At 43.6% G+C, this 21,788-nt stretch overlaps 1 protein-coding gene and 1 long non-coding RNA gene across 2 annotated transcripts in view; one reads left to right on the top strand and one right to left on the bottom strand.

The window, feature by feature from the left end:
• Positions 1-169: 169 nt before the first annotated feature.
• BFSP2 (beaded filament structural protein 2) lies at positions 170-20,323 on the bottom strand. Its single transcript, XM_080387325.1, has 6 exons — positions 19,508-20,323; positions 10,984-11,066; positions 8,925-9,081; positions 6,427-6,588; positions 1,126-1,257; positions 170-663 (listed from the first exon to the last, which is right to left on the bottom strand). The coding sequence occupies exons 1-6, from the start codon at positions 19,961-19,963 to the stop codon at positions 412-414; spliced, it is 1,242 nt and encodes a 413-aa protein (XP_080243451.1). The 5' UTR covers positions 19,964-20,323; the 3' UTR covers positions 170-411.
• The window catches only part of LOC308063828, a 59,584-nt gene continuing 49,795 nt past the window's right edge, over positions 12,000-21,788 (top strand). The window contains exon 1 of the long non-coding RNA XR_013928092.1: positions 12,000-16,492. This is a non-coding gene — a long non-coding RNA (uncharacterized lncRNA). The remainder of the gene's footprint in view (positions 16,493-21,788) is intronic.

Here is a 21,788-nt window from a genome sequence, read left to right on the forward strand (position 1 = left end):
AGAAAGGGAGGTTCCCCAGGATCACAGCTTTAATATTTGGACTGTATAGTAGGAGGTCAAGGGAAGGCATAATGTACCCGAGGCAAGAAACAACACAGCTGCTTTGCAGCCACCAATGTAGCCCCCAGATTCTGTACTAGCTTTATAATCTCACATCTCAAATCTTCAGGGAAGCGACATGTAGACCTACTGGCATATTCCTAAGAGTCTTTCCGCGGCAGTGCTGGAAACCACTCATCTCCAATACGTCAGGAATCTCTGCACGACTGGATTCGGGGTGTTATTCCCCTTTGGCAACTGCTCCAAACGTCACCATCACCACTTAACCTTATGAAATACAAGAATCACCCTAGTCTTCCTGCTTCCAGCAACCTCACAACGCCTTCTCGGGGGGGCACATGTTCTCCATCCTCATGGCACACTTGCTTTTAAGGACAAGTACCTGCTTTGTTCTCCATCCAGAAGGCAGTGATACGCAGCAATGTCTTTCTCCAGCTGTTGTTTGCTGGTCAGCAGGTTTTCACGATCCCGCTGCTGCTGCTCGGTTTCTACTTTGATCTCTCCCATCTCAGCCTCCAGCTTGGAAATGACAGAGCCTAGGTTCTGCAGTTCGATGTCATGCCAGTGCTTGGCATCATATAAAGAGTTCTCCAGGCCCCTTTTCTATAAGGGCAGGACAGCAGACATTAGAAGTCAGTTTTCCTATACTTCATAGTGATTTTTATTCAGGTTTGGCCAAAATCTCTATTGAATATGCTTAAAGTGGAGATGTAATATTTTGATAATTCCTTTCTTTAGATACTTTGAAAAATGTGTTGAGCCACCGTGGTTACAAGGTGCAGATACTCTTCACGTTGTCAAGTACTACCCACCCAGCAATCTCTGTGAAATTGTTATTGAGTATGAAGACACTGAAGATTGAAATCTGGGGCCTGGTTGTCAAATATGTTACACTTGGTGCACCATGTCAATCAAGAAGAGGCCAGAAATGTCTGGCATCTCTGGAAGCAGTATCTGCTGGAAAACAGAATTTCTTAAGCCTGTGTGCCAAGACAGGAATGTTTTCCTCAGAAGGCATGTTGACTTTGCACAGAATATACCCACTGAAACCCCAACATTGCTTACCAAAGTTCTCAAAGATTCGGTTTCTGCTTGCAAGCTCTGTATTTTGCAGGCAGTTTCATGGAACTCAGTTCTAAGACCCTCCACCAGCTCTTCCTCCTGTGTTCGCACGGCAGCCATTGTTTCAGCCTGTTGCTAGTAAAAAATTGTGACTGTCACAGAATCGTAGAATCATTTAGGCTGGAAAAGACCTTTAAGATCATTGAGCCCAACCCTTAACTTAGCACTGCCAAGTCCACCACTAAACCATGTCCCTAAGCACCACATCTGCAGGTCTTTTAAATACCTCCAGGGATGGTGATTCCACCACTTCCCTGGGCAGCCTGTTCCAGTGCTTGACAACCCCTTCAGTGAAGAAATGTTTCCTAATACCCGATCTAAACCTCCCCTGGTGCAACTTGAGGCCGTTTCCTCTTGTCCTGTTGCTTGTTATCTGGCAGAAGAGACCAAACACCCACCTGCCTACAGCTCCTTTCAGGCAATTGTAGAGAGCCATAGGGTCCCCCCGAGTCCCCTCCTCTCCAAGCTAAACAACCCCAGTTCCTGCCGCAGCCCCTCGTAAGACCTGTGCTCCAGACCCTTCACCAGCTTTGAAAGATACAGCCTATTCAAATTATGGTTTAGTTTCCTTACATACCAAACTGACAGTTAATATTTTCACGGTTTGTGGCAATTTTGACTTTAAGTTTGATTCTTGTATATTAAATCCCTCAGCTGAATAATTCTGAATACTTCTTAGTGTCAAAATTACCACATTTCCTATGCATTTACTGTAAAAAGGCTTATACATATAAGCATATATATTTTATCTACGTCAACAAAAGCTATTCACCATTGATATTAGTACATTTAAAATGACCTATAAAAAGAAAACGTTGCTGGATTTCTTCATTTTGTAGCTATACTACAATTTTTTTTGAGTGTTTTTAAAGTGGTTTTTAAAGACGTAAGTGCTTTCACTTAGTCTACTGGATTTCAGAAGTATTCACAGCTTGATTTTTCACACAGGATTTGGTGAGTAAGAGCAAGTCATATCACAGAGTCAGAAAAATAATTTCTGTTAATTGAATTAAGGTATTCTTATGCAATTTCATGCTCTTGTTGCTTGCAGGTTTTTATGTGTTTAGTTCAGTCTCCTTGGAAATAGGTGAAGGAAAAGGTACCTGAGTGAAAATGTCTGTGCTTTTTAATGAGGGCTGAGATCATGGTTTTCAATCCAGAGCTCTGGGCTCTAGCAAATACAATTCTTCAGTCAAAACCTACATTTCTTCTAGTTGACACTAAAGTTAAACTATGCAAAATACTTCCATTCTACTGTGAAAATTCATCTTGACCCTGTCCTGCTTTTCTGATTATGCTTTCTTTTATTTTAAATGTAAGATCAAATTTAGAAAAAAAAATCTGGGACCATGCACAGGAAATAATTTCTATAATTTTTTAGGGTACCATAATATGAACCCCACACCTTGGCTGTTGTGAATGAAATAATCTCAGGTGCAGAAGGTCATTTTAGTACCATTTCAGTCTCAAGCAGAACTTAGGTTTATGAACCTGTGTTGCAGATGGCTGAGTTTCAATCCAGGCACCAAAACTGTCCTTTCCAGCAAATTGCACAGAGCCTGTATTTTCTAGAAATACTTTGTAGGGGCTTATGCGTCAGAGAGACGTAATCCCACCTCACTGATTCTGCTGAACCCAGCCTAGTGATCATGGACCTGCCATTCTGGAGTGATTTGCATCTCCTAAATTGTGTTGAGAGTGTAGTCTGCACGTTATTATGGTATGAAGACTATAAATGTCTCTTTTTAAAGTGATACATAGGGCAGAGAGGGGGCCTTTGCATCTATATTTATAGCCTACACCCATTACCTGAAGCCTGGCATCTCTCATTCACATTTACCCTGCTGGTGGCCCAAGTGCTACCTATAAATCCAACTCACCGTCACCACAGGTGATGCTGAAACTCCTCCAGGAGCTAGCCTGAGCTGATGTTAGTGATGTGAATGATAGAACAGGCAGGTAGAGTAGATGGAGGTAGCCACAACAGGCACTAAATACTGAGGATGATACAGCAAATAAGCACACACCGAATGAGCTCCAACACTTTTGGTACACGCAAGGTTTTCCCGTCCTCCTTACAGAATTACCAGCTGGGTCGCCCCAAGAGTCCATGTGGAGGGTGCTGCTGGGTGTGACATTTGGCCTCAGCTTTGGGATTCCTTCTGTAGAGAAGTGCAGACATGTGCCACTAGACAATTCGTGTTTTCTGGGGGCTCTGCTCTTCCTATTCCTGAGATGCTTCACAAGGCAGATGCTATACCGAATTGTGATGCCCACAAACAACTGGAGGGAAAGGATGAAATCGTTCTCCTAAATCTTTATCATTTTGGTGCTTGAGCTTCCTAGGAATGTATGGATTTCAAGCACCTCTGTACAGTTCTGAGCCAGCCATTGTTCAAGAGTGCAGAATCTCTCATTAGTCTGTTTTTCGTGGAATCAAGATAATTAAAGTATGATATGGACAGAACACCAACACCAGGGTCTGATCAGCATGATATCTGCAGAAGGAAAGTGACTTTTATAAGATCTTTAGAGTTCTGAGAACATGTTGGCAAAGTAGTAAAGAAAGGAAAAACAACTGATATAATCCACAAGATTTTTCAAAACTTTTTATGAGGTCTCGCATAGGGGATGACAGAGGAAAGTGTGTAATTGTGTGCTCAGGGAAGAGCATTGCCATGGATCAACAGCTGGTCAAGAGACGGGACATGAAGAGGAGGATTAATGTCTAGTTCCATTATGACAGAAGCTTAACAGCTCGATGCCTCAAGGTTTACAGCCTTGGGGATGAAACATGAACTAGAAGGATTTATGGATGGCAGAAAGCAATACAGATCAGCAGTGAGCAGGGGTGGATGTGTGGAATCAACCTACATGAATGAACAGCACCACATCATTAAGTAAAGCATTTTTCAGGGGAAAATACTAAATAGCTTGTGTGTCTTACAAGGGTTTAAATCACTGCTGTCAGTTCAGGGAAAGGTTTTGAGCATTATGGACAAGAAAGTGCAGAGGTCAAACCAGTGGACTCGAGTTTCGAGGTTATACTCATCTAAAAAAGTCCCATGTGAAGCCCTGTTAGGTATGAATGGAAATTGGTGTGTTTTGGTGTCCGAATACCTGTGAAAAATCTAGCCAAGACTGCAGGTCTAGTCAGGAGACAAAGCAAATGAGGCAAGTGAATTAGAAAATAACAATACTGCACTGATGTCTAAGTCAGTGCTAGGACGTCATTTGAAATACCTTGGTCTCACATTGTCACAGCTACACTAAAGAGTGGGTGCAGATAAAGAAAATTAAAATATTAGGGACCAAGGAAAACCTCACACAGAGAGATTAAAGAAACTAGTAATGAATAGCAAAGTTGAGGAGGGAATGGCTCGCTCTCTGATGTTGCAAAAGAGTAAGGACAAATTTTTCACAGTGTGGATAACTGAATGGTGCAGCTTAGCCACATAAGATGGCATAAGTCCACAAGATTAGTTGAAAAAAGCTGAACTCTCATTATCTGTCTTAATAGGAATAATCTGAATAGATCTGTATGAAATACAAAACTGTATGAGATGTGAGATGCAAAACTGCATCATCTGGGTTTAATGAGAGGTATGCCTCGGGGAAAAAAAAATCTGGAATGTCATACCAGACCCTGTTCAGAACCAGAACTGATCTTTCCAGAAATCTGTGATGCTCTAATTCTTCCTCCCATCAAAAAAAACCCAAAACAGTATCAACTTAAACTAGTAGGAGCTTAGACTAAGAGGGCCAAGTAGAGATGGGCTAGGTATAAAAGACACGTTAATGGGATCCAGTCATCAGCCTAATATGAGCTGGCAGTTTTCTCCCCAAATGATATCTCTGAGCATCTGAAAGACCAGATATTGAAGGTATGAAAGAAATAAGAAAGAAGTTGTGAGGGTGTGTTTGCACAGGAGGAGGAGAAAGTGGAACAGAAAAGGAGAAAGCAGGACAGAAAAGTGGGAACACTGAAAAATTTGGTGCTGTTCAAAGTAATGCTCATTTTGCTGAAACCTGGTGGTGGGCCAGGAAGAGAGATTCTGGGAGAAGCTTAGGAGGCTACTGAGGATGCTTAGGCTTTTCGGGGCTGCGTATGCTTTGTATGGAGGCACTGTCTGGGCTCGTGTAGTTATTACTGTGTCACCGATTTCCTTTGGGCTGTACGAGCTGAAAATCAGGCCCCTGCAGACCAACCTTATGAAAAATTTGTTGAGTAACAGTCTGGCATGCTCACAAACTTGATGGGACCTCTGGGTTAAACTCCTCTGGTTGGCTGGCTGGCTCCTTTGTTATCACCGTTGTCACAGGATTTTTCTTGTTTTGAAAACAGACACGTACTCAGAGCTTGCATTTATCTCTGAAAATGTATTTCTTACTTTTTTTCTTGCAGTTTGCTTTCACTAACCCTGAATCCTGTCATGGCAGTTCTGTACCATCGAACAGGGGAGGCTATGTTTTTGCAAAATATTTCTTATAGCACAGCTGTAGTTATGATTTGCTGTGCCATGCTCTGCTGTAATAGCCAACTCAGAATGAGATGGCTGCTAACATACAGGATCATCTGCTGATCTTAATGCTTCAGCTCTGCAAAAATACTTACTTCAGTCAGCCAATTTGGAAAATGTGTGATCCTTCATGACAGAGAAAATGATGCATTAAAAGGCTGTTTCAGACTCAGTGTCAGGAGAGGCGAGGCCTTTTAAAGGCAATAGCTATTATCATCACTTTTCATTTCTAAGTTAATAGCCAGTTTTCCCACTGCTGCCAAAGGAAACAATATCAAGAAGAAACCCACAAGGAGTCTGTAGCTGTATAATTAGTGTAGAGCAATCAGTTTTGCCCTTTTGCTTTACAGACCCTTGTAAATTGTTCAGTGGAGGAATGATGCTAGGAAGAAGGGTAATAACTGTGGCTTATCCTATGCAGAAGGTATCAACTGACTTTTTTCTCTTAGCCAACATTTCAGAGCCCTTAGAAGGTTCCCACAAATACTGGTAGGGCCATTTCCACCTGTGTGTACACATTTAACTCTGTGTATGCCAAGAAAGCCACTGATATTTATGAGTGTATTTTCCCATGAGCTTGGACCAAAATCCTTTAGATTTTTACCATCTTTTTTGTTTCAAGAAAAAAAAGCAAACATCCAACCCTCCAAGTTACTACAGAGTATTAGATGTTATCTAATGGATGTTAATCCACTAAGGTTAGAGTGGGTTACAGAGTGCTTACCTTGGTACGGAGCAGGGCACCTGTCTCAGCACGATTCTTTTCAATGTCTCTCTCCCAGTGGATTCTGATTTTTTCCAGTATGTCATCCAGGCCACTTCCCAGGGGAACATCAAGTTCTTCCAGCTGAGATCCAGCAAGCTGCTTGTATAATACCTTCACATCCTTGAACAAAAATAACAGACATAAAAGAAGGTGAACCGGACAACTGAATGTGGTAGCTTCAGAGGCTCGAGGAAGAGCTCTTTCGGTGCCACAGAGAGAGTAATTAAATTTGGTCCCAAAAGGTGTCTACATTAATGACTTCGTGCACTGGAGGGTTTCTTTTGCAGATGTGGATTTGCCTTGCTTCTGCACAGGGAGTCTTACTGCAGATCTGGGGTGCTAGAAATCGTTTCCCTCTTGGTGGAAGGACACTGAAGCCCTACACCAAGGCACTGCCTGGAGCAGCCCCCACTCACAGTGGGAAGTTTCTCCATCAGTCAGAGCTTGACACATGTGTACTGTGCACCCAGGACCTGAACCCATCACAACTATATTGCCCATAAAGCTGCAATGTGTACTCTGGGTCAAGGAACTAACAGCTTACAGCAAATCAGACCCTGCTCTTTCCTCTGTGCTGCACCACTCAACAACATAGACATGCATTTACTGGGAGATACAAGTTGTGCAAAACAGCAGGAGGTCTACAGCCTTGCAGCTTGTGTGAGCCACGTGTGCTTCTGTGCTTCTGTGCATGTACATGTTAGGTGAAGAGTACTGTCCTTGTCCGTGACAGCATTCTGTTCTTTATATATACGTGCTCCAAAAACATGTAAGCAGTAGAGAAATAGTGTGTTTAGAATTAGAATTGCATGCTTAAAGGTAGCGCATCAGTTGTACATTGTGTTCAGGAACACAAGAATAAATGAGATTTGCACATGTATCTGAACTGTCTGGCACTATGATCTTTTTACATCAATCTGTTCATATGTGCTGTTAGCATAAGCAAAAATGTAGTGTAAAAGCCTCTGGGAACTGTGTAAACAATGGCCCCTGACAGTGGCAATACTGGAAAAAAATTGATGGAATTGTATGAATTACGAACCTGCAAGGATGAAAGCCTCAAAATGTGCCCACTCCAAGTTCATAAGAGCTTCAAAAGGACCTGACATGTATTACCTAGTGGGGGCACTTGAGGAAAGAAAGGTTTGAATTAGTTCAGAAAAATCCTTAGGACTTTCAGTCTCGAGCCAGAGCTCAGCTGAAGTAACTGCAATAGTTACTTCCAGCCTTTATTCTATGACTTCTCTTGAGCAGCTTCCCTTGGTGATGCTGCCGTGGGAAAATCAAGTCTGTTCTGAGGTGGTTCTGCAAATGCTCAGATACTCCCAACGGGTAAAGAAAGGAGCATCCTTCTACCTTGCAGGGGCTCCTCGCTGGCTAAATGCAGAGCAGGAGGAGCTGTTGGAGAGGTGGTGTTCTTGTTACACCATACATATGGGCAGAGAACAGCATCAGCGCCAGCTTTTCTGGTTTCACAGCAGTCATTGCAATACACGGAGGTTTAAGGGGGTTCCTGTGTATTCCTAGGAATTTTCTATTTTCCTTCTTATCAAAAATAACTTCCGTCTTTCTCATGCCATGCAGCAGTGTTGAAGCCACTGGTTATTTTCTGCAAGATGCCAGCCTTGGGATTAGCCTCATGAAAGTAGGGAGGGGATGAAGCAACCTCATCTTGGCAAACCACATCTCTGTATGCCTGCAATGTTGCTGAAATATGAAAATGCTGGAAAAATAACCTGTAAGAAATGTAAGGTAGGATAGTACCTTGCTTCTGTGAGGCATCTCAATTCAAGCTCTCTCTTACTTTTGAGGCATCCCCGCAATTGCTTGCTCTCCCTTATGTGGGATTAGTAGCAGCTCTGTATTCGAGCCTCCATCAGGTGAATGTAATGAGTAAGTGGGAAAGTATTGCAAAATTGGGTAATAATGGGCTTCCCTTCCAGCGGCCTGTCCCTGTGACTTGCTTCAGTGGTGTGTTGCGCAGGAGAGACATGGTTTTGGGAACTGAGCAGCTTGCTAAGCCAAGCAGGATATTTTCAGAAGAACCTGGTTAATGCTCAGTGTTAGTGCAGCAGGACCAGAGCTTGTTCCCTGCACATGCATTTTCTCTTTACATCTCTAGCTGAGAATCAGATCTCACTGTTGAGATGTCTACATACAGGACTGTGCAGCCCTGTGACCATCATGTGGCGTCTAGCAGGAAAGGAAGTGATGACATCTCTTCCATGTCATATTTATCAGATGAGAACGGGTTAAAACTTAAATGTAAGCAAATCGATCATGCTTCAGAGGTTAGCTCTTTAACAGAGAAGAGGTAAGTAGGAGGAGGTTTCAGGAGAATCCCCCCATCCAGATGGCAGGCAGACCTTTCTAGTGCTTCTTTGCACTAGATACATGACACCAACCGGGTGAAACAGGCACACGTTGGCTTTGCAGTGTGCTGAGTCTGGACTTACTTCTTCATGATTCTTTGACAGCAAAGTTAATTCTTCTTTCATGCTCTCTATCTGACTCTCCAGATCCATTTTAGTTAAATTAGCATCATCAATCACTTTATATAGGGAATTAATTTCATCTTCCACTGCCTTTCTGAATGGCTGTTCATTTTCATACCTGCAGAGAAAAAAAAAGAAAACCCCAAACCTTAATACAGCACAGCTCAGCAAGAAAAACCTGCTTTTTTTTTAAAATGACACCGTTTATGCTAATTAGCTCATGTGTCCCAGACAGAGACACAGAAACACAGAAGATATACTTTGCTCTCACCTTGTCTTGCTATACTTGAATTTGACTGCCTGAAGTACCCTGTCATTAACTCAGAGTGTAATAAAAGAGGCCAAGTTAGCAGTCTGCACTAGGGTGGTTATCAGCCTGATAGGATTCCTGAATAAGCATGGAGCGGCATGCGGTCTCTTGCTAGATCTGGTGTTTAGACACAGTATGACTATGGGTGGCTTTTTCTCTGCTTGGCTTTAAAATGAGAATAACTGCTCATTCATCTACATAAGAATTTTTCAGAGCTATGGTCAAAGAAAATATGCATGCATCAAGGTTTTACTAATGGACAAGCTGATGTTTCAGGGTACCAGCCTGTGCTTAAGACCTAATGCCAGTGCTATTAAAATAAAGAGGAAATCTGAGTGGTTTGTTTGTCAACTAGAATTGCTGTTAAATCAAACGGCTCATTTCTAAATTGTGCCTGCAATGGTAAGGGAAATTGTGGCAGGCAGTTGCTATTTTATACTGCTGCTTGCTGCAATCGCTCTTCTTTTGTACCTTTTCATTTTAGGCTTTCCATTGAAAATGTGGCTGGGTTGCATGGTGAATCTGCTTCGGTGAGAGGCTTTTGTGTCAGACCCATCCAACCTGGGGACCTGGTGGCCAGGGAGGTTAGACAGGAGGGTTGGCAGGTTAGATGGGACCCAGCTTCATAAACAAGTCCTGCACTCTGCTGCCCCTTGAGAGCCACCTACTTTGCTGGAAGTTCAAGTGCTTGGGAAAGTGGCAGGTGATCCCAGTGAGAATTAGGAGCTTTTACTATGCAGTGGATTGATCTGACATTGATTTTGTTATGTAGACTGCTTGTCCGAGTCAGATGACATTTTTAAGAAATATTTTTTAAAACTACTTAAAATGTAAGTGTAACCATGTACATATAGACATAAAAAGAGTATCTCAGACTTGTACCTTTCTGAAATAAAAGGCAAACCTAATAACATGATTAACACACTTTTTGATGTGATTAAATAAAATAATACCAGAGAGAGAGAGAGAGAAGTGTAAGGGATGATAAAAATCATAGGAGATAAAAATCAAGTAGTTTGAAATACAGTTTATGTGTCAGATCTTGCAAAAAGCTATTTGTAAATGAATGAGTTCATTATGAGTAAATCTAGAAGGACCACATCTCCTGAGTAAAGAGCTTCATGCACTCATATACATGAATATTAGGCTCTGCAAACAGAAAGACATTAAAAAAGTAGTTTGTCAGTATGTAAGATCTTCTTCTACTGTTCATTTCTTTCAGTAAAGACAAGGAAAATCAGTGCAGCCTGTTTCTGTTTTCTTATCTAACGTTTCCACACTGATGTTTGTAGTGGTGCAATTTTTGCTTTTCAGCTGCTGCAGCAGAATGATTGTTACTTCCAAAACCACTCATGTGGTACCAAAAATTAAAACTAAAAAGTACATGGAAGTTTGTCTTTATAAAAATGTCAACCCAAATTTGAATGAATACTGACCTCTCAGTAAATCAATGGTTGTGTATCAAAGAATAGCTTAAGTAGTTTTGCTAGTGCACATTTTTGTTACTATAAATCTTCAAAATCTTCCAAAATAATGCTAGCATCGTAATTATTTTGCTGTTACAAACCCCCTCCCAAGTCAAATGGTTGAATATTCAACTTAAAAGAACAAGCCCGTTCTACTCACTGAGCATTACTCCCCTATAGAGTAAGCATTTGCCAAAGCAAAGTTTCAAAGAAAGTGGCCAGCTAGGTGCCACCACAAGACTACCTGTCTTTAAAGTCTTCAGCACAGGCTTGAATGTTCTCGGTGTGCAGCATAAGACGAGCGTTTTCAAGGACTGCTTCACCCACCTAGAAGAAAGAGAAAACAGAGCTCAAGCAATAAAGAGCTTCAGCACATTAGCTATGTGCACTGTACGTGTATCTTAAACAGATGTATAGGTTTGATTCTGAAAATAGTCCTTTAGCCTAGGGCTGTTTAAGTGACTCATTCCATATAATAAATGAATTTTGTACATATAAATTCACAAATTCTCTGCAAACAGGCTGTAATTTGTTATCGAACTGTTCATTGCTCCTAAGCATTCATCTTCTTGTGGAAACACATTTATTCTGATCGTCAGCTGGTCACAAGGGGCAAAATTCATTACTGCGCGCAAGGTACGTTCATCATTTTAGTCCCACTTACATTTTCTAAATACAGTTTAAGTAGCACTTATGCAGTTCCTATTCTACTTCCCATATCAGCAGTCCTCTTCAGGGTTGTCATCTTCAGTGAGCCAAGGGATACTTGTTGCTCATGGCACCTGTGAGCCGTCCTCAGCTCCCAGAGCGTCGCTTTTCTTCTCTGATGGAATCCTGTAAGCTCTTGCGAAAGATATGTGACCTGAGGAGCAGGCAGTCTTCAAAGATTATTACACTGAATGTGAAGTGCTTTGGAAAGATTGTGCAAATAAGACAGACCATGGTATCATTGCTTTGGCTCTGGGGTCTATCTTTAGTGCCTAGGATGCACTTGAGGGGTAAGCAAACTGAAAGGCTTGTGACATAGCAGCTTGTTGTGATTCAAGGTTATATAAAATGATAAAAAGGTAAAAAAAGACCACTGCCTGCCCTGAAGTCACATGTGCACTGAGCTATGGAGGTGACCAAAGACATGCGGAGTTTGGTACCAGGCTTAGAGCGATCACCTCTGCAAATACCTGTCTGAGGCCTCCAGCCATCCCATGGTCCATGCTGTCACTCGGGAGGAGCTCAACTGAACATCTCTTGGGTCTTTTTCAGGAGATACACATGGAGATTTGTAGTTGAAACTAAACCACCACATGAATAAGAGAAGCTTTTTTTATGTGGGCCAGGAGAGTTCTTGAAGCAGGAATGTTTCTTTAGATAATTAAGTCTGCAATTAAATGAGCTTGCAAATTCCCCTGAAGCATTCTGCTCCCCTGAGGTGAAACGGGCCATGCAATATGGAGACATCAAGGCTGCGTCCAGATAAGTTACCTCAAGTACCAGCAAGTGGGAACATTGCCTTAGTATGGCCCTACCTGCTTTTTGGCCTGCTGCTTGGTGACAGGGTGGAGGTGGACATTTCTACATGGTAACTAACATTCACCCTTACTGCTTACTGCTGGAGCTTACTGCTCCAGATGTTTTACAAATGGTTGGACAAACAAATATGAAATATCTGAAGGCATCTGATGAGGAGAGGTCTGGAGGAATAACCTATTCCCCACATTGAGATGTCCGTTATGGATCATGAAGTTAAAAGCACTCTATATCTTTTAAATCAGAGGAGGCACGAGAGTTAAACAAAGTGGTTTGCTTACTTCTCACCTGCTGTTAGGAACAAAAAGGAAAGGCAGCTGTGGCTGGAAGCCTGGGACTGGAACTCTGTTCCTGCCAGCTCCAGCTTGGAGCTTAGCTTCCAAGGGAAACAGAGCTCATGCCATTGCATGGGCGGCCAATTTTTCTTTAATAACTCTGTGATTTCTTAGCCAATTCCAACCAAATGATCGAGGGGTAGACCACCTCAGGGACATGCAGTTCTAACATGTTTCATGGAAATAGCATCTAGGCAGAGGAGAGAGGTCCCATGAATACTGTCACTGGGCAAAAAAGTCCCAGTTTTGGCATAGAGAAAATTAAGAGAGCGCAGTGAACGCGCAGGAGGCAGAGATGTTATGAAAGCCCCAGATGTGGGAAAGAGATGGTATCTCACAGCACACCAGCCAGCTCTGCTGTGCGGCACACAAATACAGAAGACTTTATATGCTCTCTCGCACGTAGAACTGGCTCTTTATTGTTCAACCCCTTATTTCCTTCTCCCTGCTTTTTTGCAACCCCACTTTGCCAGCACTGGCCTAAACTCCTCAACTCCTGGGTCGTCCCTTCTGCAGCATTTCAGAGTGGCTGGCCAGACCCAGGACTTTGCAGATGTGCTGCTCTGCTAGCCTCAGGTCCCCTTGCACCAGGAAACCTGAGTTTCTCCTGAAAGATGGAGAAAAGACATTTAGTTTTTACATGCCAGCAGCATGGATGTAGTAGAAGCTCTGAATTTTTTGGTGTTTTTTCCTTCTTTCTTTTCTTTTCTTTTCTTTTCTTTTCTTTTCTTTTCTTTTCTTTTCTTTTCTTTTCTTTTCTTTTCTTTTCTTTTCTTTTCTTTTCTCTTCTCTTCTCTTCTCTTCTCTTTTCTTTTCTTTTCTTTTCTTTTCTTTTCTTTTCTTTTCTTTTCTTTTCTTTCCTTTCCTTTCCTTTTTTCCTACAGAAGTTATTTTGTCTTCCTGCCAACTCATACATGTGTGGATCTTCATAGAAGCTTTTATTTTTTTCCCTGACTCAAATCAGGAAGAAGAAATGCTGCCCTGTGATTTGCCCTGTCCTGTCAAATCAAACTTATTGCCTCCGGTAGTGAGCCCACACAGTTACAGTATTTGACCTAAAGTCTGATGAAAATGAATGTCTTTGAGAGAACTGGGAACATCCCATGAGGAAAAGTAGCATTAAATCCTGTGAGCTGCACAGTGCCACTCAGAGGTATGTTAATGGCTAAGTTTAGAGGCTGAATGCAGTGTAAAATGGCTGCAATGAAAGCAGAAGGGAATAGCTGGTGATTTGCTGCTGCTGGATTTCTGCCTTATACGGAGACAAACTGCAAGTGCTTTTCAGTAGCAATCTTAGTTTTATGGAGTCATTTGAGGTGACTTCTCACCTACCCCACAGTGGATGTCTTTACCAGAACCCTGGTAGCACACATTCCTGAGGACTTCATCAAAATCCAACTCCCCTCTTCACAGACCAGCAGCTAATGACAAAGGTTCAGTGAAAAAGTCCAGAGCTTTCCAGAACTGCACACAAACCTGAACTGTGCCATATAAGTAAAAATGTTATAAAGAAGTCTAATGTTTGGAAGGCTTCAGGGATGAATGTTGCAGTGGGAGCCAGCACTTTCAGCCCTCCTGGAAATCAGCTGCGTATGCTTCAAATCCAACAGTAAACTTAGGATGAACAGTAACACCGTAGTTTCTGTGTAGAAACCAGGTTTCCTGAAAAATTACCACATGATCTGTGAAAGCCCTTTCCTAGGCTTCAGAAGAAGAAATGTAAGACTTCCATCTAGTGGCTCTTTTGTTTGATTTAATTCTCCTAATAATCAACAGCTGGGTGCAAACATGCAGCATTAGTGACATGGATTCGTAGCTACATTGCTGACACACATACCAAAATGCATGAGGCAGGAATTTTGGAAACACCCGTCTTTGTGTCCATTGGAAATGAGAGGGTTTGCAGTGCTGCAAGCACTTAGACATTGCCGCCTCTGCTTGTAAAGCAGAAGGCAACACTGTCCTGCCTTGCAGGGCTTCTGGGAGGCTTAAGTCACTGATGCTCATGTGGCATTTAAATGGACAAAATGAGAAGTGTTTTTAAAATGCAAATGTTATTACTAATAATAGCTCCTTTAAGTCACATATTGTCTTTCGACACTTGGATCTGTGATACACATACACCTTTTGAACATGATTTTTTCAGCTCTTGAATTAACACTGAATATTTGTGGTATAAAACATCGTAACTAAAAAGCAGCAACAATTTTCTTTAATTTCATTGCAGTTTTATGGACATGAAAATGCAATTTTCATTTTTAGGAAAAAAAATCAAAATCTGCATCAATATACTGGCCCATTTACTGGGTTATGACTGGTAATAAGGAAAACTAGCTGCTTCCAGGGAGTTTGCAGGCTCCAGCCTTGATAAAGTGTGATGTGATACAGACACTTATGGGGAGAACTTATCCCTGCTGACTGGCAGTGTTTGATTTTTAAGAGAGATCTGACCAAGCTTGGCATTGCAAGATTTAATATGTCTTCCAGATTCTTAGCTATGTTTTATCGATAGCTTTGTATAGTTTTGCTGTTCTTACAAATGCCTAAATCTTTTCTGAATGCTGCTAAATTTGTGGCCTCAGGTGTGGTTTAAATATTTATGTAATGGAAAATTATCTGGCTTTTAAGTTCACTTCAGTTAAAGCAAATGATGCCTCTGTGGAGAAAGATCAGAAGATGGCGGTCTAGGCTTCCTTTCCACACACAGAAGGAAGTGGTTGGTATCAGCCCATTGCCTCCAACATGTTTTAATTCACGACTAAATCAAGCTAAAAGCATGCAACCCCATGCTTGCTGCTCAGGTGCCAAGCAGTAAAATCGTAACGCTTTTGGTCATGCTTTCTGTGCTGAACCCCTTCTCAGAGCCTGAAGGAGGAAAACTCAAAGGTAGCAAGAGTGGCATTTGTTGCATTGCCTCGGGAAAGGTAATACCTCGAGACAGGCTGGCAAGATTGATGGGTCCTTTGCCGATCCCTGCTGCATCCAGGAAAAAACTTCATTTATACATTATTTTCTGAGTAAACAGGCCTGCATCAAAGAATGCCTGGTTCTCAAAGCAGGAGGTAACTCCTAAAGAAACAATCTGTAAAACCTGTAATGTTGCTTAAGCACAAGGAGGAAACCTCCACGCCCCACCTCACAGCTGTAGGTGAAGGTAGTCCAAGGTTGTGCTGTTGGAGGTGGCTGAGAGGACATAATTAAACCTACTTTATTGCCATCCTCTGTACGGCAGTTGACCAAGCTCTGCACCATTTTGTGGGAGTTCATTGTGCCCTTAGATGAGTAGCAGAATGCTGTTTTGCCCATTTACAGACACTACACATGGTGTTGGCGTTAGAGTGTGTTACAGATAATACTCAGCTGCTCCTGGCCCCACAGCAAATAAATTACTGGGTGCGAGTCCAAATGCGGCGATTCCTCAGGCTGTGGGCCTCCAGGCTTAGTACTAACACTGAGTAAATGCTGACAGTAAGTCCAGGTGTATGGATAAATAAAAGTATCTCTGGAAAAACGGTGATTTTTCAGATGCTGCCGACCATGCACAGGAATCACAGCAGTGATAACATTGGTCCAGGATGTTGATTCCTTCTTCTGCTTTTGTGTTTACTCCTGTGATCTGAACCGCGCTACGTGCCATCTCATAGACAAAATAAATCTCTGTGTCTCCCACTCAGCCGTAATTGAATGGTCACGGAGGCTGAGCTACCCGCTCCTCTCCATACACTCACTGAGACTGTTTCAAGCATCTGCTCTTCTCAGGTGCTACCCTGCTCTGTGGGAAGGAACTGCCATTACAAACAACCTCCTATTCTGCAGAAGTGACACATTTGATTAGAGAGAGATTTTCCCGCAAGAAGACCAGGATAAAGCCTGCAGAAAAGGAGTATGCCCAGGGTAAAATGCGATGAATTTGTATTTCTGTCACATGAATTCCTCTCCGCAAGGATTTCTCATTTCCTGCAAAAAATCCTCCCATTTTGTGCCTGTCCCAATTAGTGTGTGTCCACCTGCTCTGCTAAAAAACAGCTGCCCAGGCTGATAATTAATGCTGTGAGCTGGATAGCAGCTTCCCATCATTCAGCTCCTGTCAGTGATCCCCTGCTGCAGTAATAGCTCTGACAATTGCAATGAAACACGAGTGGTTTTTCCCCTGAGGGAGCCTCCACTCATACCCTCCGAGTCACTCATTGCCACATTTTTCCCCAAGCTCTGTCTCTGGGAGAAATGCTGGCACCCGGTTGTTATTGCTGGGAGGACAACTACTTGAAATTTGGGATGCTGGAGCACATCCTAGGAAGGGCAGGAGGGAAATGGAACCTCGGGTCCGCTGGGGTCTCTCCTACCCCACTGTGGAGATGAGCCCATCACATTTCTGATTTTGGGACCAGGAGAGCCCTGTGGCCATATCCTTGTCTTCTCACTAGCAGCGCAAGAGGAAGGGGCTCCTGTCTAGACCCCACCCCCACTTGTGTATTTTTCTTCCCTGCTTCTTGTTCAAAAACTGTTCCTATTGTGGACATTTGGGTTAAACGGCTGCTTAAGTGGCTTTCTGCCCTAAAACTTTCACAGCTGCTTCATGCGAATGGCACCAAGGGGTTTTATGGCTGTCAGGCACCCCTCCCGGCTGAATTCACAGGGCTGGCAGGGAATGAGAATGAATCCTCAGATTTTGCAGTAGGCTGAAAGAAGTATATGTCACATTAAGGTGGATGTGGACATCTACACAAAATCTATTTACAAAAAATACATCTAGAAATGTATCTTCCAGGTATCTCTCATTTCTGTTCACCCGCTCCTGGACACCTTTTACTTTTCCTACTGGGACGTGCCATGGCAGGAGGGTCTGACTTCCTGTGATTGCAGCCGTTTCTGCAGCAACTGATTTTGATGCAGCTTTAATAAAAGTGACAGTTTCAGTGTCGATGCTGGCATACTTTTAGCAGTTAGCTCCAGGGTGAATGAGTGGGGCTGGATGAGGTCCTACTTTCATTTTGGTTAGATGCTTAATATAAAAAAAGTGAAGAAACCTATTAGTCAGAACTGTACATAGCAGCTCAGATTATATCTGAGAAAGTCAAAACCCATTAAGTGATGCCTCTTTTATTGATTTAATTGAAGTAATTCAGAAAACTTTATGTGTTCTCTAATGTGTTTTAATGGTGAAGTAGATATGGATGATGCTAATCTTTTTCTCTTATTTTCTGTGTTACTTGCAAATGCTACTACTACATAGCTCTATTTTTCTGATTTTATATAGGAAGAGCCCAATATTCAAGCCAGATTTCATTATGAGCTGCTCTTACTCATAAAGAGAGGAGGGTAGAAGCAAGGTGGCAGGATGACAATATAAAGAAAGGTTAAAAGGAAAGCCATTTGGGTGAAAAATTATTATATGAGTAGATTCATCTGCACTACAAAGTTGGGGTTTCCTATAAAGAAATACCCAACAGTCCTTCCTAAGGTACCCACAGTTCTACTTTTTTTGATCTTAACTGTAAGCCCTGGTAGGTTTTACAGGTGAGGTCTACAACGGCAGAATGGGACACACCTAGAAAACACGGGATGGCGGCTGTAAAGCATTAACCTTCATCTCCCATCATAGTCCCCATGTACCTCAGTGAGATGATAGGTTCAAGGATGTGGCTTTTCGTAAGCACCCCATATTCAGAGCACCCATTGGCTTCAGCAACTAGCCACTTCAAGAAGCTTTATAGAAATATAACTTACATTAGCAGCAACAATTAGTCATTCACCAATACAAAAAGATAACAGCTGTAAAAGTCGGTGCTTAACTGGGTGTTTCTGCTGGCACAACCTTTGTTCAACAAGCTTACACCGCCGCATTCAGAGTTCAGATGACATTTGTAGTATTCTGGGTGAAGGTCTGCCCTAAAAATTCAGCACACCATAAAAATACACCTTCTTCTATGCTGGAGTAAAACTTTGGCCAGCCCAACGTAAAACACACAATTGTCCCAGGGAATTTAAAAGTTGTCTTTCAGGCTTTCTGAGGACCCACCGACGGCATGTTCTGTGCCTGCACCAGTGCTGCTGGGCAGAGACGTGTAAGATGCTGGGTTCCAGCTCTTCAGGGTCCTGTCCGCTCCCACTGGCTGGGAGTCGAGAAGCCAGGACTTGAGAGGTGCACTGAGACCTCAGGGGACAAAGCCCCATGTATGCTGCAAGCAGGACATCAGCCTGTAAAGTCTTATTGGTCTTACGGGTCAGCAAAAGAGCTGCTGCTTGTCCCCGAGGTCAATGCAAACACCTTTTTGCACCCCCACAATAAACACTCTCCCAAAGAACCCGCAGCCTGTGCCGTATGGAGAAGGTGGGAGTAAGGGATAGCAGGGTGGTGACAAAGGGAAAGAAAGGAGTCACTCATTTTTAGCCATGTAATTATTATTTTTAAATAAATAGACCTTTTGAAAATGTGATTAAGCAAACAGGGGAATCAAGTAAAAATCTGAATTGCTAATGAAAAAAACCCAACCAACCAATGTGCTTATAATAATATCATGTTGAGGGAAAAAACTAATTCGGTCCTAGCAGTTGTCTTTTAATAATTTTGATGCTCAGTATAATAACCACAGCTAAGAAAAAAAATAGTATGAAAAACCCCCACCCATTTTAATCAGCCCAGTTATCACGCCTTGGGGTGCATTTCAATCACCCCCATGTGCAGGATGCCCAAGGCAATTCTCCTGCTTAATAGGCATTTTCCACAACACACTGTGAAATGATAATGCTAATTATCATGAAGACAGATTTAAAACCCTCCGTCTAGGGCACCGTGCCTTGAAATCAGGCGGCATTCATCATCAGCATCAACCCTCACCACTCAAGGTTGCTAACTACTCCTGAAGCTCCCCCTGTCCCCCCTGCTGCCAACAGCGCTCTGGTGCTCACCTGATGGTAAATGGCCTCCCAGTTCTCCCGCAGTGCTCCCCAGCTGCCCACGCTGGCCGCTTTCTTGTCCAGGTAGACTCTGATGTGCTCCTCTAGCTCTTGGTTGACCTGCTCGAGAGCTCGCACCTTCTCGATGTACTCCACCAAGCAGCCGTTCAGGCTCTCATAGGAGAGACCCCTGCCCTTCTCCAACCCCGGGGCCAAGGGCACAGCAGCAGAGGAGCTGCGCAGACCCTGGAGGAAGACGCTGCTGATGCCCAGGGCTCTGCGGGACACTCGGGTGCCCAAGCTGCTCACGCCGCCGGTGGGGACGGTTCCCACGTAGACGCCGGGGGGTCTTGACAGGCTCCCTCCACCCCCGACACTCACTCGGCGGCCAGGTGGCCCCGAGCTCTCGGCCGCGGAGGAAGAGGGCTGCTGCCCCAAGAAGGACGACCGGCGCCTCGGCAAGGGCATGCTGCCGCTCCAGCCCGCCGAGCACCGCCGCTCAGCCCGGCCGCCTTGCCCCGCACTGGCGGGAGGGATGTGCCGAGCCCAGCAGGTTGGGGCTTGCGTGGGGTTTCGGCTTTGTGTGACGGCTTTCTGGAAGGGGGGCTTTGTGCTGCCTGGGAGCGCCTGTCACATTGTCTGGGCGGCTGCTGGGTCAGCAATCCCATTTCAGGGGAAATCTCTCTGCTGCTGCTGCTGCAAATGTGGCAGATGAGAAGCACAATGGTGTTTACAGGGAGAGCGGGACGGGGATTCAGTACGACGTACGTGTTAAAATACCAGCAGTGTTTTCTACGCTGACACCCAGATGATTTCCTACCCTTATACCCGCAGGTATCTACACCTATGTTACAAATGCATTGGCTGCTCACACCCATACTTGCTCCAGACTGTCTCCTGCGGCAAAATGTTACCTAAAGTTAGCAAAACCCAAACTTTTGAAGAGCCAGCAGGGACATGGCCAGGCAGAGCTGAGCCAGCCTTTCACTGCCACAGAGCCTCGAATGCTCCCTCGGCCCTGCTGCAGCTTCTGGATTTCTCTGCGCTTTGGCTTCACCACTCGACCAAGGCACGTTGCCCCAAACCCAGCAGATTCTAATGAGGGACAAGCACCTGCTCAACGGTTTAACATCACATCAACTGCACTTGGTCTGTTCAACAAGGGCCCATTTCTTTTTGCCTGCATAACGTGGCAATAATGGTGCGGTGGGGTCCTTCACCATACAATGTCAGGTATAGCTTTTTCTACCTACACACAGGGATGCCTCACAGTCAGGATGCCAGACTTGTTCCAGGGTAGGACTACCATGTGTGCATCTTTGTAGGCATGCCTGTAATGTGCTGATGTTGGGCATTGCCCTAATGCGGTGTAGGTTTGTACAGGGGCGGTGGTGAGTCTTTGGTGAGATGGAATAAAATCAGAAATCCCCGTCTTCTGCGGGTGCCTAATCCTGGCTTGCCGGGTTGGTGGCTGGAGTCTGTTTCACTTGTTTTTTAAGTCTGAAAACTGTGAGACTGCCTACAGTCAGCATTGCCTACAGTCAGATCACCGTTTCCAGGTTGTGTGAAGCCTAGGAATAGCGCAGCATCTCACAGCTTTGCAAGTATATTTGGCTAGTTTCTAGGCATTCTGCATTTGGATCACTAAGCAAAGTGAGAGGAATCCTCCTCTATTTCTTACACACGTTTTCAGCATACTTCCTCTGTGTCAAATAAAACTACCTTGCCAGAGAATTACCATGTACAGAAAACAAATGTAAAAACACAGACTTTTTTGCAAGGAATTGAAATTAGTTCTCTGTAGCCTTATTTTCTCTTTCCACCTCCCTGTTGAAATGGAAGAGGAAGGTCTTCATGAGATTGCTTTCCCTCTTGGCATGACTGTCTGGAAGTTTTTACTCACAAATCAACGAGTGATTTGCAGGAGCCCACTTAGTATTTGATCGTGAGGATCACAGCTATCATGTTGCATAGCATTTACCCCATGGTGAAAAGATATATTCCCAAAGAGCGCAATCCATGTCCATGCACAGCCATGTCTTCCTGCCTGCCCTGGTCACCTTGTAGGGAAGTGGTGCTTTACTCTGTGATACTGAGCAGAAAATCAAATACCTAGGAGAGACCCTGTAACATTACAATTTTCTAATTTTAGGAAGCCTGTGGCCCACATTCATGTTTGTGCTTCGGCACAGTAGACATGCACATGTGGGACAGGGAGAAAGGAGGGACAGCAATGCCACTGTGCCCCCTGGTCCTGGGGGGAGCTGCGTCTTGGTTTGATTCCAGCCATCAT

This window comes from Falco punctatus (genome assembly GCF_963210335.1).
Source record: "Falco punctatus genome assembly, chromosome: 4".
NCBI lineage: Eukaryota > Metazoa > Chordata > Aves > Falconiformes > Falconidae > Falco > Falco punctatus.